We start from the raw sequence: 14673 nt of genomic DNA on the forward strand, positions 1-14673 counted from the left end.
TATCTTGCGTGTCATCTTGGGATGCTCACCACAGAGGAGGCAGTAAAAACTTCACCATGTGACAGAGAACATCAGTGGAATGTGGCTCTATGGATAACATCTGAAACCTCTATACTGTTCGCAAGTCACATGTGGAGGCACACCACTTCTCAAATATTTTTTCCTTGTGTCATGTAGACCCGAAAGTTTGATCAGTGTTTGCTTTCCGCAGTTCAATAGCACAGACAGCAACTATTATTCATGCTAGTTCATGCCTGTATTCATGCTGGTCTTGCTGCAGGACACTGGAGCAGGGCAGATGCCTGCTGCCACAGGGGATTCAGCCCAGGCCTGACTAAAGCACGTGTTTCTTTTTCACTCTGCCACCCTGCTGCCTTTGTGCCAGTGCAATGACCCGCAGTCTCTGACTGGTCTAATCCCTGATGCTGTTTTCAGTTGCTGGACATCTTACTTGTCGAATGAAGTGTTTAAAAATGATCCTGAAATCATCTGCACGAATATTCAAGGCAGACTGATTTTTCAATAGCTGTTTCATGAGATTTTTTTATTTAAACAGAGACACAGGGTCCATCTGATGTTAATCTTCAGTTGAAACAAAAGTCATGTTGTTTTGTTCAACCTGCTCAGTGTTTTCACACAACGCTTAAATTTGTAGTTTCACCTAAGATCTTTTTAAAGATGTACACCTCAGATTGGAGTTTTATCAATACATTATTTATGAATGTGATTTCATAGTGGCAAAAACGATTTACATTTTCATTTAATCCATATTTATTCTGTTTCTGTTCTCCTTTAATAGAAGTGATAGAAGTTCAGCAAGTGTACAGGATTTCGTATTGCAACAGGTTGTGTGTAATGCAAACAAATAAAATTTTAAAATTCATTTACATTCATTTTTCAATTTTCATTCAGCAAAAATGATATTCATGATTTTTTTTTGTTTAGAATACTTTAGTTTTACATTAGACACACTAGTCATTTTTAGTTTTTTCACAATGTCTCGTTTTAATTATTATACAAATTTATGACTACACGTTCTTAAGCTACAAATCTTTTACATGTGAATGTTCATTATGTATTCAATCTAATGCCAAACAAGTTTACACAGTGATGATTAAGCCCATCACCCGCTGATAAAACTCCCTGGATTGTGCATTATCATGCACATCACAAAGCTGGTGTCTGTGGCCACAGTCCCGTGCTGCTGCTCAGCTGATACTCAGTGGCAGGTTTTACATCAAGCGCACCTCACAGTTTCTACTGGAACTGCAGAATTAGTTTTGCTGCATGGCAAATCACTTTGCCTGACAATTCCATGACTCTCCAAGTTTTTTCTTCTGCTATTGTTCTTTGCACGTGAAGACTGGACAGTGTTCTCCTGAGCAGCCCGGTTGCTGTTTTTGAGGCAGCATTTAACTCTGACTTACTGCTAGAGGACAGAGACAAATCATGAAGACCTGGCACGTTCTGTTCTGTTCTGCTCTGCATCGAGACTTTTCTCCAGCAAAAAAATGACTCCATAGGTTGTTTGTTTGTACAGGAGTAAATACCACTGTGGTGTAGTGTTAAGGGAGCCACAATCTTAACCAAGTATTTCAGTGGCTAGCTGACTAGTTAGCTCAGGAAACGCTCCTGTGGGTGGCATTAGAGTGTTGGAACAAACAACCTTGGTGGTCATACAGGTTGGAGTCTTGTTGGAGACGTTTAAACATTTTAGCACATAGTTGTCATATTGGTTTATGATAAGTTTTTCAAGGACTTGTTGGTGACGTTTTAATGTTTTAGCATATACTTTTCATATTAGTTTATGATAATCACCTTGTGTAGAGTATGAGACGTGAAGAGCCATGGTGCTCAAAGTTCAACCACTGAAACTTAGTTGGAAGATAGAAGTATGCATTTCTGTATTTCAGTGTTTGAATTTTTATCATTAGAGGCTTACATTTGGCAGTTATCCATCCAAAATGGGACCAGGCAGCCTCAATAATTGCTTTATTGCATGCACTTATTGTACATCTGTATGCATACCCAGCAAGATGATCCACCGGGCCTTCCAAATAAGTAGAGAATATCTGTTACATAATATGCTATAGTAAAGCAGTCAGTCACAGTTAGAAGGAAGCCTGATAGCATCTGGAATGTTCTTTGTCATCACAGCAGAGCCAACACATATGATAAATGCCAAAACAGGAATCTTTTCCACATGATAGTAATGTAGATTAGAGACCAGAACACAAAGTACACACGTTTTGTGAGAGGACACAGCAGTCAGAAAACGTGAACCAGCTGGCAGTTATGTGAATAATCCTGGAATAAAGATCCAGCGTTAATGTAAATAATCCAGACAAAATAGTCAGTATTTATAACAGTATTTATGGGGCATTTTGCAAGAGACTTGGTCCCACTGAGCCCTCTTGCCATTGTGGTTCAGAACTTCACTGACTGCTAACCTGCCTTCATTGTCTTGATATGCAGCATGAATGAATGAATGAATGAATGATATTTTATTATTGTGGCATGCATACATTTGTACGCCCAGCCCACACAGGCTTACAAAACATCACAGGTTCAAACAAGACAGGGCCACGGTACAGCATGTATGTTGTCAAACGACAGAATTACCGAAATAAGGAATAAATTAAAGCATCTTTCACTGTCAAATCATCACACCATTATTGTGCTGGGTAGAGCTTCTAAATCACAGACAAATGCTCACTTTGTGTTGATGACAAGTCAAAGTAAAAGCTATCTAAACAATTGGTCTTACCTTCTTTTCCATGCTTTTGAGATAAAGTTAGCAAGGCAATGCATGGCACAACCTTATTACTGTCCAAATATCCAATCAGGACCAGTTTGAGCAGAATAGATAACTGTTGCTGCCATGTTTTTCTAAGTAAAATAATCAAGGGATATAATCATTTGTAATGTACCCCTTCAGTTTATCTATTTCTACAGGACTTGTCAAAGTCAGGAAGCAAAGTCTTTTGAAGAGGAGTCTGTGCATTTGCCAAAAGGCAGGTCATAACTAACCTAACAGCATGATAATGATGGAGGGACTGATGAGTGATTTACACCGGCAGCACAAAGTGACTCATCAGCAGTGCTCTGGGCTATTAGGACAAGGATCGAGACTCTCCAGTTTATGGCTTTTAAAGTATCGTTTAAAGAAATTAGACTTGTTACATTGTCCTTGTTCAAAAATGACTATAATTATATGAAATTTTTCAATCATTGTTGTCTTCACTACAACTCCAGCAATTGGATACTGTAGTTGCATATGATAACATGATATTCATGGTGTGCAGTATATTCTGATAGCTGTTTCTAACCTGCTAGATTATCAATTTAGGCTGTATGCAAGAGTCAGTGGCATCATCACCAACTTTATGTATTGCTGCATTTCTGATTAGTTTAGTGAATTTGTTGCTCTCTGTTTTGCCAGTGCATTTGGAAGAATGATGCAACCAATTGACAACAGGAATGATAGAGGCCAGCAGGTAAGGTGTGGCTTCACAGGAGTCACACGGAGGGCAAGGCAGGCCTACATGGAGTCCGGCAGGTGAGGAAGGTATATATACAGCTGTCAGACACAGCTCAAGTCTCAGGAACAGCCTCACTGAGAAGGGATCAGAGCCTCAGCCATCCTCAGAGAGTCAGCACCATGGGAAACTGTGCTCAGGGTTTCAAGGACTTTTTCTGCCGGCCAAAAAACACCAATGTGCGTGTTAGTCTGCCGGCTGTCTGCTTTGTCTGGCAGATAGCTATGATCATCCTGTTTGGAGTTTTCATCCGATACAATGAGGAGGCAGATACACATTGGGTAGAGCACAAAAAGAGCCACAACATCACCAGTGATATTGAAAATGACTTCTACTTCAGATATCCCAGTAAGTACCGCACTGTGCACCTGTTGCATCTTTTACATGAATTTATGGTAACAAATTGCTGGACATACTGAGCAATACATTATTTAGAAATGACATTGTCATAGAAAGACTGAACGGATGATTTTGCTTATGTTGTTAATATTTAGAATTATTTACAATCATTTCATAAAGCCAAGGTTGAATATTTCAATATATGAACTGCCTTAGTGAGATGTTCTCTCACTAAGGCATTTTTAAGCTGGCAACAAAATGTTGACTGACTGTGTGTATAGCCTATTTGTTTGACCTTTTATATACAAATTGGCTTTGTTTTTTTTTTTTTTTGTTTTGTTTTTTTGTTTTTTTTTTTACAGCAGTAACCATTTTGAGCCAGAAAGTGTGTAAAATCACCTTGGGCAATGTCACAGAGCAAAAACATTATTATTATTAATTATTGTCAAGGAATGGAGAATAAACAAGGAATATATCAGAGGTACTAATTTAAAATAGCTTCTAAATAAAAATTGTGATACAAGGTGGATAGCTGTTCAGTTAATAACTGAACTGTGAATGACTGAAAATAGATGGTGAAACATTTCAAAAATCCAATTTCAAGTTCAAGTTTATTAAGAACCAAAAATCACTGTTTACGACCTCAATGGGCTTTACAGGTGCACAAGTTTACAGCAAAAAAAAAAAAACAAGATGACACTATTTGACTTGAATCCTCCTAGCAGGTAATAAAAAACTTGATTGTTCAGTTGCAGGATATCTTTGTTTTTCATTATGTGTGGCAGATGTAGCACTACCTGTTTGCTTAACTCAAAGTGTGCACACCTTTATGTATGTGTGCTGATCTGTCTTAGTTGTGGTTTAAATGCGTTCTCAAATAGACAACTTAGACAATAGAGAAAAATGGGGGAGGGCATCAATGATTAGTGTCATGTGGTTAGGCTTTAGGCATGAAATCCCCTTGCTTGCATAAAAGCCACTTGGTTAAGGTTAGTCAAAGGTTATGGATTGGCACCAAAAACTGTGCCTAAACTGAGACGGTCTAGCCTTAACAAAACTGTTTGCGGTGTCCTGATTATCGCCGGAAACAGTGAGCGAACTTGGGACTGCATGAAGATCCTGTGGCTTCCCGGCAACGACCTCCCTCTGCCAGCATTTCTCACTCTTTATTCTATGTCCTATACTGGCACTGCAGGGTGCCTGTGGCTTCAAATGGATGGTATCGGTATCAGACACAGAAGGGTGTGACAAAGCATTGAAATTTGACTACATGGGATTGAGAATGAGCTGTCTTGGAATGTTTGTAATAGGTGCCAACAACTGACAGTGTCACAGTTATCAAATTAGACCAAATTAAAACAACAAAAGCAAAGACTATAGTCGAAAAACAAATTGGCTAATTGGACAAGATGAGAACGATTTCAATACACACAAAGCAGAAAATAAATTTTTGTCACTATATGGCAAGGAAGGTATGCCTGCAGGCTGTTGCAACCTAAATATAACGGCAATCAACTCAGTTAATTCACTTTATTAGGAAAAGCTAAAAACTACTGAAACTCCCAAGCATCTTATGACAAACATGTCATCAACGGGAAACATTAACAAAGCCAGCGATGAGTTGATGGGAAACACGGCAGCAAATTTGGAAAAAAATATGCATTGAGGTACCTGTGAGGTGCTTTTTGTCATCCTTGTGGAAGCCTGATATCCTGTTAAACTGATGCAAATGTGAGTCACTGTTATGCCTTTTACTGTTATTTCTAAAGCAGTGGATGTTTTATGTTCCTCCCTCCAGGCTTCCAGGATGTCCATGTCATGATCTTTGTTGGTTTTGGCTTCCTCATGACCTTCCTGAAACGCTACAGCTTCGGTGGTGTGGGCTTCAACTTCCTGATTGCGTCCTTCGGGGTGCAGTGGGCTCTTCTCATGCAAGGCTGGTTCCACACTCTGGACCACTCCACAGGAAAAATCTACATTGGGGTTGAAAGGTAAAGCACTGAACATCTTTTTGTGTGTCATCAGTGTGTTAATACTTTAGGAAGATGCTGTGGAAACTCACAGATATGTTACCCAACCTGAAAATTAAGCGTATTGATATTATGTAAGTGCGACATATATAATGCACTCATGTGCAACCTTGCATGACATGGTAGTGTATGTGATGCCAGACGTGTATGATTCACCTCGATTATGAAACATACATTCATTTGTCATGCTTGTCACTTCATAAAAACATCATCTCTTGTCGGGTTGTGTCTCATGATGTTACCACACGCAAACAGTCATTCTTTGCATTGCAAAGTGAGGGACCGGATAGTAAAATGTAGATTTAAGAACTAGACAGTCAAGTTTGTCCATCCTCCACACAGCTATTTGCTTCACTGATAGCTGTTTTTTTCCTTTCCTCTCCACCCATTTCAACTTCACCTTGCAGTCTGATCAATGCTGACTTCTGCACGGCGGGATCTCTCATAGCCTATGGTGCTCTTCTGGGAAAAGTCAGTCCAGTCCAGCTGATGGTTGTCACCTTATTTGGTGTCACCCTTTTTGCAGTGGAGGAGTACATTATCCTCAGCCTTCTTCATGTGAGTCTCATTAAGCGCACTCATCCCACAGGAATCACTATATTGAATAAGAATGAACTGCGCAGGCTGATGCCCATGCTATGTAGATCCCGCTGTAATAGTGAAATCCCATCCAAATCTCCCCACAGTGTCGGGATGCAGGTGGCTCCATGGTTATCCACTGCTTCGGAGGGTATTATGGTTTGGCCATCTCCTGGGTCCTCTACCGGCCGAAGCTCCACCTAAGCCAGCGCCTCAACGGATCTGTCTACCACTCTGATGTGTTTGCCATGATTGGTCAGTGGCAGGATAATTCTATTTCTTATTATTTGTGGCAGATGTAGCATTACCGGTTTGCTTGAGTTAAAGTGCACGTGCTTTGTGCACGTGTGCTTGTGCTGATCAGTTGTCATTGTGGTTTTAATGCGTCCGGAATATATTGCTTTCTCTCACCTGGCAGGCACACTGTTCCTGTGGATGTTCTGGCCCAGTTTCAACTCCGCCATCACAGACCATGGTGATGGGCAGCACAGAACCGCCATTAACACCTACCTTGCCCTGGCTTCCTGTGTCCTCACCTCTGTGGCCATCTCCAGCATGTCTCAGAAGACAGGCAAACTAGATATGGTATTTCCCTCTTACATCAAATTAATGAAAAAAAAAAAAAACATACAATCTGTTTTAAAAAAGAGTCTCAGCAAAAAGATGATGTTAATGTGTCTATGTATGAACGCAGTGCATGCAAGTAAGACTTTAGAGAGGGAAAGAGACATGCTTTCACATAGTTAATTTATGAACCTTCATTTCTCAGGCTCATAAATTACCTCTGCAGAAATTCCAAGCCAGTCACGTAAGGTCGGTCTTTGTCTATGTGTTTCTCATGACTAATCCTTGTTTTATCTAACAGGTGCACATCCAGAATGCCACCTTGGCTGGCGGCGTCGCCATGGGAACAGCAGCTGAGTTCATGATCACTCCTTATGGCGCACTGATCGTGGGCTTCTGCATGGGCATCATCTCCACCTTTGGCTACCTCTTTGTCACTGTGAGCCCGCATTCTCCCTTTTTCTTTATTACTTTTGAGATTACTTATTTGGAAATTTTGAGATTTCTTGAACTTTGCCATGTGACACCATAACAGTCGACTGGGGGTTTCTTTCAAAGGAATATAACATGACTTTAATTAACATTTTAAGTGCATCAACTAGGCTTTACTCTGAGGTTTGTGCTTGATTGCCAAAAGACTTGCATTGTCTGTGATAGACTGATAAGGAAGTGTTTTGGCTTTTTCCGAAACAGCCGTTCTTGGAGAAGTATCTGAAGATCCAAGATACATGTGGAGTCCACAACCTGCATGCAGTGCCTGGCATGCTCGGCGGCTTCATAGGAGCCATCACTGCTGCAGCTGCCTCTGAATCTGTCTATGGGAAAGAGGGGTGAGTGACAATCTTGCAATACAAATTAAACTGTAATTATACCTGTTTATCTATGGTAGCATTCAAGGCACTGAGCCAAGCCTCTCTGCCAGTAAGCCAAGACACTTAGTTTCGGTGAACAGCCTCGCCTTTCTTCCATTATGAAGCCTAAAAACTGTTGCTATTGCTTTTACTCTCAGTGACATTTGCTATTTCTATTTCAGTTTTGAGCTGATTAAACTGAAAGTAAACTGAGTTCCATGCCAGAAGGAGACACAACACAATATGCAAAATCTGCAAAAATAACCTGAGAGGTTTTTGTTTTTTCTGCCTAGGCTGATCAGCACGTTTGACTTTGAAGGGAGCTTTAAGGACCGAACTCCAGGAACACAGGGTGGCTTCCAGGCTGCGGGCACATGTGTGTCCATTGCATTTGGACTTGTTGGAGGAGCTCTTGTTGGTCAGTTTGGTCAATTTATTGAGTGCCTAGATGCCTCCCGTTATAAATACTGGTGTTTCATCACATCAAGAAATCTGTATACTCAGAGAATTGCCATAATGCAGACCACAGACACTATAATGTTTATTCTGACAGCACTGTCAGAAGGCAATTTACAAGGTGCTTTAAAAATCCACACAAAACTTTTAAAGGACACCAGCATAGACGTCTTAGGCACCAAAATAACCAATTAATACAAAAATCGCAAAGTGAATTGTCATATGCACGTTTAAAAAAGATGAGGATTTTTTTTTTTAATGGATGTAAATGATTCTTCTAACCTAATACCTTCAAACATGGTGCTCCTTTGTCCGTTTTGCAGACTTAGAAAAGTCAGCTGTACTTGGACTTTCTACACTTCATTTCTCATTTCCTATCTTTTTAGTTGAAAAACATGTTTTTGCTAAAAGGATTTCTATAATGATGGTATAATATCTATTTTTCTTCTCTGTAAACAGGATTGATCCTGAGGTTGCCTATCTGGGGCGATCCTGCTGACGACAACTGCTTTGAAGATGAGGTTTACTGGGAGGTGAGAGTGCTATTCATCGTTTCACCACTAGATGGTGGCATTGCCCTTTAAGTACAAAAGAATTAGCCTTTTCTTTTTTTTCCTTTTTTTTTAATGCTGCTTTGAAATTGGTTGATATAAAAGTTCTTGGCTCATATTCTGATGATCTGATCATTTGCAACTCTTTTTAGGTTCCTGAGGATGAAGAAAGCATCCCTCCTGTTCTGGAATACAACAACCACATGATACACAAACACCAGGACATGTAAGTTCACTCCGAGCCTGTCAAGGCAAGAAAAGACACATAGATGCGTATACCGAATACCGGATTTGTAAATGTCTCCTTCTTGTTCAACAGATCGGAGTCCAACTTCTCCGTGGAGCAGAGCTAGAGCAGCACAGCGCTGGGAGGACCACACACCGTGTTACCCTGAACTTGATACAGCCATGAAGCAACACTTATTTATGAAGGCACCACCCCAACACAAAGGCAGTTTTAAAAGAAACGAACAATGTTTTTGTTTGTTTGTTTGTTTGTTTTGTGTTACCTTTGGTTCTTATGCCATTATTGTCTCTGATCATTTTGCACCTTACACAGATATTTAGCATCATATTGAAATATTCAAACTCCATGGTCACATGGAGCACAAACTAGTAATTGAGTATCCCAATTATGCAACAAAAATTATGTTTGTGATGATAGAAACTCCGAATGGCACAGGATTCAAACTGCTGTATTATCTTGGAGGTATCTGGGAAGTGTTTATTACATTTTTGTTTAATTTTAGTGGCCGTTTCATGTAATTTGTGGATGGTTAGTGACCATTACCGAATCAAAGTGTCATCCTGTGCAGGTGCCTGGTGATCTCAAATATCAAGACTTTGCTAATGTAATGAAAGTTGTGATTATGACCATAGTACGCAGAATGGAGAGTTACTTTCATGTATCTGGAAATGCATTGCTGTCTAAATCAGTTTTGGTACTAATTCCTTATTGTTCACAGCTCTGAATTCAGTTTACATGATGTGTTATAACAAATTTATTGAAGGATGTTGTTATATACTAATACTTACATTTTCAGTGTGATGCCTTTTTTAGGGAACAAATTTAGTTAAATAAATCGAGCATATGCATAAAAACAAGAGGCATCTAGTGGATAATCAAAGTTATGTTTACTGCAAATTGAAGTACTTTTTGAGACTTTGAGTCCTGTGAAGATTTTTAAACAGTACAGTAGCCTTTTGAAATTGTATTTTCCAAGTTAATATTTTCTTAAAAGTCTGGGAGAAGTATTTGAAATACTTTAGCAAAATGCCAATGGTGAGTAATGCAATAAGTCTTGCATTGTTATTCTTTCACATTATGTATAAAGCTTTGTAAGTGCTATGTAAATATGCATCTACCTTTTATTGCACACATTTATTTGATACAGAACTTCCTTGTTTTGATCAGGGAATGTATACAGATTTCTATCTTTACACATTCCTTGGTTTCTGAGGTGGACTTTTTGAGAAACTATAGTAACTATGATACAATATCCAGTGATTTATTTGCTGCACTGCTGAATGTTACATCTATGTCATTATTCATCATCAGTCATTTGTATGTGGTAATCTCTTTACATGATTTATTGTAGTTTCAGATGTTTATGAAATTACATGGAGTGAAACAATAAAGTTATATATTTTCTGTATTGTATCATTGTTCACAGTTTTAGATTTTTCTTTAAAAAATCACGATATGGCCAACTAATGCCAAATAAATTCATCTATTAACATTATAACCAGTTAGCCTGGATTGTGTCCTATAAATAACCAGACCAAATGACAAACGTGCTGTGACACTCAGTAATTTGCTTCATTTGCTGTATATCAAGAGACATGATGCAGGGCATGACAGCACCTCTACTGATATTCAACTATATCTTCTTTAACACCATAACAAGAACATCTACAGAATTCATAGCCTTGCTGGTCTACAGCTTGTTTAGTTCAAATGGGTTTGCATCCCTCCAGTTCATAGCTATACTAATGTATAAATGGAAAGTTACAATATTGTAACCTGAGTTCTATAAGCACAGGTGGAGCCCTCTAACACGGACCTGCTCACTGAAATTTTGCATGCATGTAGCTGCACAGATGTAGTGCATGTAGCCATTTTTCCGACTTACCGGACTGAGACATGATGTTCAATATCATTTTCACATCTGTGCGTCCAGTGGTTCAGTTCTTTGGGTAGCATTTTGTGTTAGCTTAGCATACAGACTTGAAGTCTATGGGAGTCATTAGCCTGGCTCTGTCAAAGTGAAAAAATAACCTTACAGCAATTTCGACGCTGTCTTGTTGATGACATCAACAATGTTTGCCCTGCCCTAAAACAGTGCTTACTGGCAACTCTAGACTCACTGAATCACTTCAAACATTTTTAAAGTGAATGTGTGATTCATAGGTTTGGAACCAGACGAGCGACCACATTGAGCAAGAGCTCAAAGTATCACTGCCTTGTATTGACTGTTGTGCAGTTCCCCATGCTCAGTGCCAGAAGTGCTGTGATCACTTTCAAGATTGCAGTCTCATCAAGGAAGAGAAAGAGCAGTTTCTCCAGTGTGATGACAGTGAGCTTGAGGGTGATCATGCTAAATAGCTGCCATACCCCCACTGCACTGAGTGTCACCAGGTAATCACCCACTTCAGTACAGGGCAACCTGTTTCTTCGACACTTCAAGACCAGGAGGGTGGTTTTAGATCCCAATTCCTGTTGGTGGCAGAGAACCTTTGGCTGTGGCAGAGAACCTTTGGCTGTGGCCTTAGAACATCTTGGATCTCGGAGAGTTCTCCACCTGCTGGGTCTTGAGAACAGGTGTGCCGGCCTCATTTCAAAGGGTAGTCCACTGCCAGACGCGTGGATGCGTCACCCTGACATGGTGAAGCAGATTTGGATACGGTTCAGGAAGCACCAGCACCAGGGAGCACCAGGACCAGGAAAGCTGCTGTGATAAGACACTGTCTCTGTCTTATCCCACCTCTGTTGGAGAGATTAAGTGTCATCCTGGTCCTAAATGATGAAACTTTCAAACAAATAAGAACATGTTCTTAGGCCATATTCAGACAGGATCAGGCATTGTGGTAAAAATGCAAGGAATTTATCTCATTTTAAATAAGAGTAGTGTGTTCTGGCTGTGGGAATCCATAGTGCAACAGATTCCACAGAAAAACACGGTGGTTTCAGGCCAAAAGGTCGAGCCAGAATCAACTTTTGCAATGCAACCCAATGTCACACTGCTTAAGCCAGTTGCAAAGCTGCCAAACAGACCGAGTGGCACACAGACAGGCCTTGTGGTGACACACCCATGTATCTGCACAGACCTGCAGCACGGTGCCACGGTGCCTGACCCAGTCTGAATGTGTCCTTACACCCCACCACAACCAAGTTTTATTCTCTTTTATTCATCTAAAATCCGCCTCTAACTTGAGCAAACAAGACCTGCTGACTGTGTGACCAAAAAGACAGAGAGAGAGAGAGAGAGAGAGAGAGAGAGAGAGAGAGTCCCTGAGAGAAAACTGATATTGTAGCTACGGTGTTTGTTTTACACTACACTATGACTTATGTTTTTGTAAGATCAGTTGGAGTGATCAATTGATTGGTTAGGCCCAGAGGGTCATATGACCAAATCTATTTGTTGGATCACCAAGAATTTTGGTGGCAACTTTCATGTTGCCTAGAGCCAAAATCTGTCCATGAACTCTGACCTTCCCTCTAGCGATACCAGCAGGCCAAAATGTAAATATTGCAGAGGAATTTCTCATAATCTATTTGGAGGATCGCTATGAAATTTGGTTGCAACATTCATGGAGGCTAGATGATGATGCTTGTCAATTTTTGTGACTCCATAACCTTTCTTCTAGCGCCATCAACAGGCCAAAATGTTGTAACAGTGGTAGTGGTGGCAGTGGCAGTGAAAATGTGACAACATTGGTGAGGATTTGAAACCTGGCAGTTTGGATGACCACATGCCTTTCCCTCTAGCACCAACAGCAAGCCCAGCAGGGCATCTGCATTAGAGATAATATGGTTGTTCTAAATCTGATTTTATGACTGTGTTTTTTTTAATAACTATTTTGTTATAAGACTAGCATTGTCCATTGACACACACCCATGGGAGGCATCAGAGGATAGTTAGAAGAAAATCTTTTCACCGCAGACACACCCAAGAAATTTTCCCACCAATATCAGAGGGGTGGGAGGCCACCAGGTGAGTGGACTCACTGGTGTGGGAGGAGACAGGTAGGAAGGGTATGGGGATGTCAGGGCATGGTGCTAGATGGGAAGGGTCTGATGATGTCGGGGAGGACAAAAGGTGGGTGCACACATGCTACAGTACGGATCGGGATGCTTTTTTTTTTTTTTTTTTTTTGAATCTGACCTGAGAACAGTAACCAAGCCTGTCCCGAACCCGACAGGCATCCTTGTTTTTGTGTCCAAACCAGACCCGAGCCTGAGATTTTGGTTGTCCCCCATCGCTAAGTTACATTTCCCACCTGAAATAGCCGATGTGTTGTCTTCACGGTCATCACGTAAACTCTGGCACTATACAGGAAGTTGCCCAGAACAGACAGTAAGTCCGTCATGTTTCGCTAAAATAACACAGACGTGACAAAACCCAAACATAATATCCAATTTTTTTTTCCAAACCCGGCCTGTCCTGTCAGTCCCAACGGGCTCAGAGTTGGATGTCCACACTCTAACATGTGCATGTGCCAAAACGTGTATCTCTTCATGACTACAAAAAAAAAAAAAAAAAAAAAGATGATGATGATGATGATGATAATGATGATGATGATAATATTAATAATGATAATAATAATAACAATAATAATAATGGCAATTTTAAAAAAAAGAAAAGTGCATATCTACTCAGTTACAGTAACACCACTGTTGTCTGTGGACAACTGAAGTGAAATATATAGATTTTTTGTTTTATTTTATTTTATTTTATTTTATTTTATCAGTTTGTGCAATTTCAGAGTTTTCTGCCAGCCAAAAAGTTCTGTTTTTATGACAATCAATGAAATCAAGACTTTCTTTTTATAGGAGGTAATTGGGAAGAGGGCTTAAAGGCTGCAGGTGCCTCCCAGCTAAATTAGTGATCTTAACATAGCTGAACATATGTGTGGGTGGAGAGAGGTAATGAGGGTCCAGTGGCTGTTTGGGTCCTTGTGGTGGTAACAGGCTTGTTGCCTTCAGGGCTCCAAGTCCTCTCATTCTGATGGTAATGAGGCCTGGACAGGCCAGTCAATAGGGTCATTTCCTGACCAATCACAATGACACTAATGAACTCTAAACACACTGGGTGGACATCGGCTTTGTGCTGGTCTTGACAGGTTGGCTGGTGGCAGGAGCTTTATTGAGTGAAGCGGTCTGTGAAATGTCCTGGTGGGGTTAAATGAGTTAACCACAGGGTGATCTTCCACAACACCGCCAGGGTCAACTATCTCACACAGGACCCTTATCGTGTTAAAGAGGAGGACAGCTTTTACGTGGCATGATACTTATTCATTTGTGCATTGCTTGTGTCATATTTTGAATAGTTTTCTACAAATCTCTTTTAATGAAATCAAACAAACAAAACAGATAGACTTTTTTTTTATTTCACCAACATGTCTTGCCAGGTTTCTGTCTAACATGTATTGTTACATTCTGGGAGTTAAAAGTATATTTTTACACTTTTGCTTTGTTATTTGTGTAACAGGTATCATACCATACAACAGCAAAATTAATACGATTTATATGCTGCGTGGCTAA

The 14673-nt window shown here is 40.2% G+C and overlaps 1 protein-coding gene across 1 annotated transcript; it reads left to right on the forward strand.

Annotated features, from left to right (window-relative positions):
• The first annotated feature begins 3590 nt into the window (after window positions 1-3590).
• rhcga (Rh family, C glycoprotein a) lies at window positions 3591-9639 on the forward strand. Its single transcript, XM_030048136.1, has 11 exons — window positions 3591-3887; window positions 5677-5869; window positions 6316-6466; window positions 6595-6742; window positions 6906-7072; window positions 7353-7490; window positions 7745-7881; window positions 8196-8320; window positions 8818-8891; window positions 9062-9135; window positions 9229-9639. Exons 1-11 carry the CDS (start codon window positions 3662-3664, stop codon window positions 9260-9262), a joined length of 1467 nt encoding a protein of 488 aa, XP_029903996.1. The 5' UTR covers window positions 3591-3661; the 3' UTR covers window positions 9263-9639.
• The last annotated feature ends 5034 nt before the right edge of the window (window positions 9640-14673 follow it).

Source organism: Myripristis murdjan, chromosome 3 (assembly GCF_902150065.1).
Source record: "Myripristis murdjan chromosome 3, fMyrMur1.1, whole genome shotgun sequence".
NCBI classification, from domain to species: Eukaryota; Metazoa; Chordata; class Actinopteri; order Holocentriformes; family Holocentridae; genus Myripristis; species Myripristis murdjan.

Excerpts from the sequence above, each read along its gene's own strand:
- rhcga (XM_030048136.1), top strand. The coding sequence starts at position 3,662 with ATGGGAAACTGTGCTCAGGGTTTCAAGGACTTTTTCTGCCGGCCAAAA. Across the intron at positions 7,073-7,352 it reads AGACAGGCAAACTAGATATG|GTGCACATCCAGAATGCCAC; the intron begins GTATTTCCCTCT and ends TTTATCTAACAG. Across the intron at positions 7,491-7,744 it reads TTGGCTACCTCTTTGTCACT|CCGTTCTTGGAGAAGTATCT; the intron begins GTGAGCCCGCAT and ends TTTCCGAAACAG.